Genomic DNA, 9,799 nt, shown 5'->3' with positions numbered 1-9,799 from the left:
TTTGTTGTTGTTGTTGTTAGGTGCAAAGTCATGTCCGACCCATCGCAACCCCATGGACAATGATCCTCCAGGCCTTCCTGTCCTCTACCATTCCCCAGAGTCCATTTAAGTTTGCACCGACTGCTTCAGGGACTCCATCCAGCCATCTTATTCTCTGTCGTCCCCTTCTTCTTTTGCCCTCAATCGCTCCCAGCATTAGGCTCTTCTCCAGGGAGTCCTTCCTTCTCATGAGGTGGCCAAAGTATTTGAGTTTCATCTTCAGGATCTGGCCTTCTAAGGAGCAGTCCGGGCTGATCTCCTCTAGGACTGACCGGTTTGTTCGCCTTGCAGTCCAAGGGACTCGCAAGAGTCTTCTCCAGCACCAGAGTTCAAAAGCCCCAATTCTTTGACGCTCGGCCTTCCTTATGGTCCAACATTCACAGCCATACATTGCAACTGGGAAGACCATAGCCTTAACTAGATGCACTTTTGTAGCTATTTTTCTGAATAATCTCCTGCAGAGGGGCTCAATGGGAGTCTTCCTGCTCCTTGGAGCACACCTGCCCCCTGATTCCCTCCAGTGCAAGAGGTAGTCAGTTAGACTGTTAGAGCTATTTCTCTCCTCTCCTAAGCAAGGTCAGCCCTGGCTTGTATTTGGATGGGAGGCATCCAAGGAAAATGGCTGCTCTTCATGGCAGCCATTTAAATACTTGAAGATCAGATCCCCTCTCAGTCGTCTTCTTTCCAGGCTAAACAGACCAAGTCTCAAAGCAGCTTGTAATCACCTCCCCTTCCTCTCCTCACAAGAGACACCCCTGTGTGCTAGGTGGCGCTGAGAGAGCTCTGAGAAAGCTGCTTTGTGTGAACAGCTCGCTCAGGACTGTGACTGGCCCAAGGTCCCCCAGCTGGCTGCCTGTGGAGGAGGAGTGGGGAATCCAACCTGGCTGGCCAGATTTGAAGCCAGGTTGGCGCTCAGCTGTGACTTGGTGGCAAGACGCAAACCCTGCTTGTGCCTAATGTTCCCGGATCGAGTCGGAGGAAAGGCACAGAGAAGCAGCGGCCTCCAAAGAACTGGACTTCTACAACACCACCACATTTCTCTCCGGCCTGAGATCCGGAAAGGAGTCTCTCCCCCCACTGCCCAAGGCCGTTTTCCCAGAATGGTCCTCTAGACCAGGGGTAGTCAACCTGTGGTCCTCCAGATGTCCATGGACTATAATTCCCCAGCTGGCAGGGGCTCATGGGAATTGTAGTCCATGGACATCTGGAGGACCACAGGTTGATTACCCCTGCTCTAGACTCATGCCCAGCAGGGCTTCCTCTGCGCCAGCCCCATCGGTTGCAGACACTGGCCTGCCCCCGACCTCCGGCCGATTGCTGCCGCTCGGAGCGGCCCCGATTTGACCCAGGGGATTTCTCTCTCTCTCTCACACACACACCCACCCACCCACACACCCACCCACCCACACATACACAGCGGGTCCGCAGCATCAGATCTGAGCCGCAGGTGGTGTCCCTGAGGGGATTTTCTAGCTAGGCTCTTCCCCCCCAGCAGGCTTGGGGGTTGCGGTGCGTGGTCGCTGCGGGTGCAAGGGAGGTGACATCCCAACTCACACCCACGTTCCCCAAGCTGCGCCCCCGCCACGCGCCCAATTTGGCTTTCCGGACGGCCCAGAGGGGATTGCCAGCCCCTCGAGCCCCTCCAAAGAGCCGGGGGGGAGGGGAAACCCAAGGCGGAGCCGCGTCCCCCTCCCTCTCTCCCTCCCTCCCCACCCCAGGTGTGGTCCGCTTCGCTTCCGAATCGCATCCCAGCGGCGCCGGCTGGCAACTGCAGAGCGCGGGCTGGCTGCATTGGGATGCGGCAGCGCGGCCGCCCGCTTGGAGGGGCTTAAGTCTGGGCTTGGCTCCGCCGTCTCCCCTCCCACCTCGCTTGGGAACGGCTTGTGTGTGTGTGTGTTTGTGTGTGCGTGTGTGTGAGTGCGTGCGTGCTCGTGTGTCCCTGGCCGGGGCTTCTTCCGCGCTCCCCTCCTCCCCTCCCCGCCAGTCGGGTTTTTTCTCGCCGCAGCGCCGCCAAGCCTTCCCCGCGAGCCGGAGAGAAGCGCGCTGCGGGTCCCTCCGATCGGCTCCGGCGGTGTCGAGCGCTTCGACCGCCCGCTCGCCCCCTTTGCTGGGCAGACCGGCGCCTGCACCGAAGCGCCGCTGATCCAGGTAGGCTGAGCCTGGCCGAGGGGCTTCCTTCCCCAGGCAGGGAGAGGAGAGGAGAGGAGAGGGAGACCGGCCCGGCAGGCAGCCTCCTGGCTCCCTCCAACGCAGCCTCCCTTGGGTGAAAACCCTTTTGACAAGGGACCGGGGGGAAGGCGGGGGTCTGGCGGATCAGGAGGGCTGGGCATGGGGAGCATCTGCCGTCTCGTCCCTTTGTGCAGAGGGGCGTGTGCGTCGACTGCTGGGCACCCAGGGGTGGGCGCCTGAGAGGTCTATGGGAATGTGGCACCGGGTGGGGACCTGGGTGCAAAAGCTGCCTCCTCCGACCCGTGGGGAAAGACTCTCCCCCTTCTCCCTTGCGCCTCACCATGCCGGGAGACCTGCGGGGTGGTGCTTCTGAACTCTCTGCCTTCTCCTTCTGCTTCCCCGCCCAGCTCTGGGGACTCCTGGGGGCCGTCTCCTGGCAGCCGGGATGGATCCGCTGTTCCTCAGCCAGGCCGAGGGGGTCCTGGACTGGAAGATGCTGGTCAACGACTCGTCCCTCTGGAATCTCAGCTTGGGTAACTGGTTCCACAACGGGACGGGGGACGGCTTCCTGCCCCTGGGCATCAAGGTCACCATCGTGGTGGTCTACTCCATCGTCTGCATCGTCGGGCTGGTGGGCAACTGCTCGGTCATGTACGTGATCATCAGGTAAGCGCCCCTGGGGGGGTCCCCCCCACACCAGGGACAGCAGCCATGCTCAGGTGAGGTGGGAAGCCAGAAGGCCGCCCCTAAGGAGCACCCTAGCACCCTTCTCTCCCCTTCTCTCTCTCTCTCTCTCTGTCTTTCTGTCTCTGTCGCTCTCTGTCTCCTTTCTTTCTATACCAAGCTGTTTCTCTTCTAAATAAAATGATGGGCACAGTTTTAGGAAGAAAACTGGAGCACACTTCCTTGGAGCATGCGTTCTCCCTGCTTGCCTCCAGAACGGTCAGAATGAAGACAAAGCAACAGTTAGACAGTTAGTTAGGTCTCTCTCTCTCTCTCTCTCTCTCTCTCTCTCTCTCTCTCTCTCTCTCTCTCTCTCTCTCTCTCTCTCTCTGGAACCCTCCTCTCCATGTTACGGTTCAGTCTTGGCCTTCTGGAAGCAGTGGCCAAGAAGGAGAGGAACTCTGCGCCTGGCTACAGCACTGTCCTCTTACCCGTCCAAACATGTAATGCACCTTGATGCTTCAATTTTGTCTCATTTCAAAAAAGCAAAGTCTTCTGGTTAATCATCCCTGAAGCACTGTTGATTTATTTATGTTTATATTTATAGGCCGCCCCTATCGATCCAGTCCTCTCTGGGCAGCTCACCACAACATACAATATGGATTCAAACTATACATTCAGTATATTAATAATACATTAAATCAGCAGAAGCTGCCAGTGCCTTTGGGACCATAGAATCATGGAGTGGGAAGGGATCTCGAGGGTCATCTAGTCCCACCCCCCTGCAGAATGCAGGAAATTCACAATGCCCTGCCCACCCACAGTGACCCCAATTCCAGGCCCAGATGATGCCCCCCCCCCTGAAAAAGCCCCAGAATCTCTGGCCTGGAGGAAAATCACCTTCTGATCCCAAAGTGGCAATTGGGATTTCCCTGGGCATGCAAGAAAGGACCCCAAGAGCCAAGCATAAACAGAGTCCCACCCGCCACCTCCCGAGGAAGCCTATTCCACTACAGCCGACCCGTGTGTTCTCCGGGGGACACATTCAGGCAGGTGGTCTCTTAGATATGGCTTGTTGATTTCCTGTCCCCTCCTGTTGATTGTACGGACTCAATCTGCACAAGCTGTCTGGAGTTTCAGTAAGAAAGGTGGATTATAAAGATCATCAGTAAAAGGAAAAAAAGAAATGCTCTCTCAGCCACGAAGCTTACCGGGAGACCTGTGAACCAGGTACTCTGTCTCTACCCAACCTACCTCACAGGGTTGGTTGGAAGATGGAAAAGTGTAGGGGGAGCCACGTGACGAGGCCTGGACCTCTTTGGAAGGAAGGAAGGGATACAAATCAGATGGATGGATGGATGGATGGATGGATGGATGGATGGATGGATGGATGGATGGATGGATGGACGGACGGACAGGTGGGTCGAATGCCAGGTCTGTAGGTGGGAAACTCAGGTGCTGACTGATGATTGGCCACGAACCTCGTGGGCTGCCTGCACCTCCCTCATAGGGCTGTTGTGAAGATGAACAGGCTTATGAAGCACGGGTGCGATTTTTGAGTTTGATTTATTTTTCTTTGTTTAAAACGTTTGTTAGCTGACTTTCTTCCTTACAGAGCTTAAGGTGGTGCACCGTGGGAATAAAATGCATAAAACAGAGCAGTAGGAGTTAAAAGTGGCAGCTTCTGATCTGGCAAGCCGGGTTTGATTCCCCGCTACTCCTCCACATGCAGCCAGCTGAGTGACCGTGGGCTAGTCACAATCCTGTTAGAGCTGTTCTTCCACGTCAGTTCTCTCAGAGCTCTCTCAGCCCTACCTGCCTCACAGGGTGTCGGTTGTGGGGAGAGGAAGGGAAGGCGACTGTAAGCTCCTTTGAGACTCCTTTGGGTGGTGAAAAGCAGAGTATAAAAACCAACCCTTCTTCATTTCAAACATCTGCCAACAGCCTTTCTTCCTTGTGGTGCTCAAGGTGGCTGACGATGTAAGTATTTATTTATTTATTAGCTGGATTTCTAGGCCGCTGTTCTTGGCCCAGCCAGGTCGCGGTGGCTACGACATTAAAATAACGGTTCTGGAGGCCTCACTTCAAGAAGGACGTAGATAAAATTGAAAGGGTACAGAGGAGAGTGATGAGGATGATCTGGGGCCAAGGAACCAAGCCCTATGAAGATAGGTTGAATGTTCAGCCTGGAGAAAAGGAGGTTGAGAGGGGACATGATAGCCCTCTTTAAGTATTTGAAAGGTTGTCATATGGAGGAGGGCAGGATGCTGTTTCTGTTGGCTGCAGAGGAGAGGACAAGCAGTAATCGGTTTAAACGATATAGGCTAGATATCAGGAAAAAAATCTTCACAGAGTAGTTCAGCAGTGGAATAGGCTGCCTAAGGAGGTGGTGAGCTCCCCCTCACTGGAAGTCTTCAAGCAAAGGTTGGATACACACTTTTCTTGGATGCTTTAGGATGCTTAGGGCTGATCCTGCGTTGAGCAGGGGGTTGGACTAGATGGCCTGTATTGCCCCTTCCAACTCTATGATTCTATGATTCTAACACAATAAAGAATACAATATTTAAAACATAACAGTAGAAACTAACCATCCAGTTCTCTCCCCACCCCCCATTAATTCCAGGTTACTTATGTAACTGAGAGCATTTTAGAAGAGGGGCTTCAGATCTTCCTCTCAATCCGGCCAGCGGAAGAGCTCCACCATACAGGCCCCGTGGAACCATGCCGCTTCCAGCAGGGCCCTTAATCAAAGACAAAACACAAACATACATAGAGCCAAAATTTGAAATCCTTGCTTAGGGCCGCTCGAATCAAAGCCAGTCCTTAGTAAACAAACCCAGAAATTAAAATCCTCATCTAGGCTGCTGGTATCTGGCACAGTCCGTCTTCAGCTACCTCCTTGAGATGGAAAGTGGGGGGGCTGGGGGGGGGAAGGAGGCAAACCTCCCTGAGTTGCAATCTGAAGAGTTATAGGACTGCCCCAGAGTGGCAGTGTGGCTTGATTCTCTGAGCTTTCTCAGCGACACCTCCCTCACAGGGTGTCTGTTGTGGGGAGAGGAAGGGAGGGTGATTGGAAGCCGCTTTGAGACTCCTTTGGGTAGAGAAAAGTGGCATATAAGAACCAACTCTTCTTCTTCCTCAGTAATCTCAGGGCTCTCTCAGCCTCACCCACCTCACAGGGTGTCTGTTGTAGGGAGAGGAAAGGGAAGGCGACTGTGAGCCGCTTTGAGACTCCTTTGGGTAGAGAAAAGAGACATATAAGAACCAACTCTTCTTCTTCTTCAGTAATCTCAGGGCTCTCTCAGCCTCCCCTCCCTCACAGGGTGTCTGTTGTGGGGAAAGGAAGGGAGGGTGATTGGAAGCCGCTTTGAGACTCTTTGAGGTACAAAAAATAGCTTTTCTTCAATTCCTACCCCCCCCCCCCCCACAACTAGCTAGGGTTTCCAGATATCTCCAGGTTTAGCAATTTGAGGATGAACCTTGGGGAGTAAAGGGATCTCGGTGGGGTACAATGCTAGCATGTCCACCCTCTAAAACATCCCCCAGGATAACTCATCTCTAGTCTGAAGAAGAAGAAGAAGAGCTGGTTTATTTACCTCCCATCATTTCACATCCTGAAGGAATCCCGAAGCGGCTTGCAAACAACTTTCCCTTCCTCTCCCCACAACAGACACCCTGTGAGGTAGGGGACGCAGAGAGAGCTCAGGGAGAACTGCTCTGCAAGAACCGCCCCAAGAGAACTGTGACTAGCCCAAGGCTGGCTGCATGGGGAGAAGGAGCGGGGAATCAAACCCAGCTTGCCAGATCAACACCACGCTGGCTGCAGTTCCGGGCGCGAGGAATGCAAAATCAGAACTGGGCTGTGTTCGTGCTCATCTTCATACGTCATGTCCTTTTTTTTGACAGTGACGCCGCTGTGTTTTCAAAGATGGCCACAGTTTATTACTTGTTTTTTCCCCATGCCACGAGCTATGTACAGCAGCGGCCGTACAAGGGTTTCTTTACAGAGCACAGTCAATTCTTTGTAAACCCAAACGAAAGGTCCTTCTCACCCCAAGAGGCTTCCTGTTATGGAATTAAATATGTATTTTAAAAATTATTTTGAAAAGAGGAAGAAGGCTATAATAGAAATATATAGGGGTGAGGGGGATGCAGAAAAGGGGGTTACCCGTATGATGCAAACAAGCGGATGCCCAAAAAATTCAGAGTCCAGTGGCACCTTTAAGACCAACAAAGATTTATTCCAGGCATGAGCTTTCGAGTGATGTAGCCTTTTGCACTCGAAAGCTTACGCCTTGAATAAATCTTTGTTGGTCTTAAAGGTGCCACCGGACTCTGAATTTGTTTTGTTGTGCTGCTTCAGACCAACACGGCCACCCACTTGCATCATGCCCCAAATGCTTTCCCCGAATACCCCCTCTTCCTCATTATCTCGCTTTAATTATTATAACCCGCCTATTTTGCCGCTCTATTATTATTTTCATCATTAGGACGTATTCCACATTACGCGCCTCATCAGATGTTAACTCGAATATGTCAAGACCCATTAAAATAAGGAAATCCGTTAGATACCTTACATTGAAAAAGCAAGTTAAAGGTCAAAAATGTTACGTTTCACTTTCCAGTTCCTTTTTCACTTCGGTTTATTCTCGCTCAGCTGCCACAAAACACCGACTTTACTGTTCGGCGACATGCATTTTAAATGGCTCCTCGTGCTAAATTGATCTGCTTTGGTGGTAAACTTTCCGATTCTCCTCAAATGTCAAAAGCGATCGGATTTCAAAGGGGACTTTAACGTCGCAGTTCCGGCATGTTCCGCTTCCCTTCCGTGTTTGGCTAAGAAAATTCCAGATGGAGACGGTTATAAGCGGAACCTGCCCATCCAAATTTCTCTTCAGGCTGGATTGTACTGATTTATTTAATTCATTTGCGCCCCACCGTTCTCCTCATGGGGAAACCCAAAAGCGGCTGACCTCGTTCTCCTCTCCTCTGTTTTATCTTCACAACAGCCCTGTGAGGTAGGCTAGGCTGTGACTGGCACAGCTTCCATGGCACAAATGGGGATTGGAAGCCAGGCCTGGCATTTTTAATCACTACCCCACATCTGGGCCACTGGAATAGCAACCTGCTACTCCTGAGCATCTAACTTGTAGGTTTTTCCCTCTATGGGGGTATTCAGGGTGACATATGTGATCCCCTCCCTTAAAAACAGTTCTCATTTACAGTTTTTTAGAAAGAAAAAGATAAAAACTATAATGGGTTCTCTTCAGGTTCCACAGGGCCTGCAAGACGGAGCTCTTCCGCCAGGCATTTGGTTGAGGGTGGGCTGGGACTGGGGTAATAAGATTGTGCCCCCCCTTTTTTCCTTGTAATCTGTACCCCCCTAGGCCAACATCGCCTGGGGTCAGCTACTGGGTATTTCAACTCGGAACGGAGGAGTTGAGGCGCTTGGGGTGGGGCGGAGTAGGGGATAAATGGTTGCCACCAGCAAATGGTATCAAATGTTATTAATCTGTATTATTGTGTGAAGTTAAATTTTTAATGCTTTTATGTTTTTAATGTAAACTGCCACGAGCCGGCATGTAAGTCGAATAATAAATAATTGAAAGAAACGAAAAAGAAGAGCAAAATGAGAGAAAAATAAATATAAATATATAAAGAGCACACTTCTGATTTTCTCTGCGACAAAAAGAAGAGTCATTTTTCATATCCTGCTTTTCCCTGCCTGAAGGAGTCTCAAAGTGGCTTGCAATCGCCTTCCCTTCCTCTCCCCACCACAGACACCCTGTGAGGGAGGTGTGGCTGAGAGAGCTCGGATAGAAATGCTCTGTGAGAACAGCACTATCAGAGCTGTGAGTGGCCCGAGGTCACCCAGCTGGCTGCATGTGGGGGGATGGGGAATCAAACCCGGCTCGCCAGATTAGAAGTCGCTGCTCTTAACCACTACACCACGCTTATAGTGGAAGTGTGACAAACTTCTACAATTATCAAAAAGAAATGCTGTCTCCCCCCCCTTCTCTCAATCTTTTTCTCCCCATTAATCATCAAACTCACAAACCATCAGTTCACTCCCCCCCATAAACCTTTCATGCAAAAAGTCTATAACTTGTTAGTAACCTGTTATATTCTCAAAACGCGACCGTCACCTCTAGACTGGACTTCTGTAACTCGCTCTACACTGGCCTGACCTTAGTGCAGGGGGTTGGACTAGATGACCCACGAGGTACCTTCCAACTCTATGATTCTATGATTCTGATTCTACTAGAAATCCGCCCAACCCACTGGGCCTCAGCATGAGTTGAGCCGATGCTCTTTGCAGTCTCCACCGTTCTTTAATGTTATTGTTGTTATAACCGTGTTGTAACTATTAATGGAGTTTTCTGTATCGTTTCTTGTTTCACGGAAACCTCCCTGAACCTTCGGGAAGGGTATTACATAAATACAATAAATGAACAAACAAACAAACAGCAGTTCTGTTGGGTAGGTTAGCGTATAAGAGAATGGCAAGGCCAAACTCACCTAGCAAATTGTATGAAAATAACGCTCCCAACGCCACCCAGATCCTAAGAATCTGATAATAAATAAATAGATAGATAATACAAATAGCCTGAGCCACACCACGCTGGCTTCGGCTTAGGTGCTCAGTTCCCACGGCCACTTGTTTGAGGTTTGACAACGGTTCCTGACATCTCTTCCACGATGCTAATCAACATGAGCAATGTGGGCCTTAATTAAATCCCAGGTACATAAAAAAAAATGGCCCCTTAATCTAATTGCCCAGCGAAATGAAGAATGCTTCTTTCTCTGCCCGGATTTAATTATGGCACACAGTTATGTATTCCTGCTAGCTCAGACATTTCGTCCGTCATGGAAACCTGAGGCAGCTTCCGCAAACGGGAGCCATCCTGCGCCTTCTAAGCCGTAGCCA

At 51.2% G+C, this 9,799-nt stretch overlaps 1 protein-coding gene across 1 annotated transcript in view; it reads left to right on the top strand.

Moving 5' to 3' along the window:
- Positions 1-1,641: 1,641 nt before the first annotated feature.
- Positions 1,642-9,799, top strand: part of OPRL1 (opioid related nociceptin receptor 1) — a 50,354-nt gene continuing 42,196 nt past the window's right edge. The window contains exons 1-2 of the mRNA XM_077335870.1: positions 1,642-2,187; positions 2,616-2,874. Coding sequence (XP_077191985.1) covers positions 2,654-2,874 — 221 coding nt within the window. The 5' untranslated portion in view covers positions 1,642-2,187; positions 2,616-2,653. The remainder of the gene's footprint in view (positions 2,188-2,615; positions 2,875-9,799) is intronic.

Source organism: Paroedura picta, chromosome 4, assembly GCF_049243985.1.
Source record: "Paroedura picta isolate Pp20150507F chromosome 4, Ppicta_v3.0, whole genome shotgun sequence".
Taxonomy (NCBI): Eukaryota; Metazoa; Chordata; class Lepidosauria; order Squamata; family Gekkonidae; genus Paroedura; species Paroedura picta.
This window is presented reverse-complemented; position numbering and strand designations above follow the sequence as displayed.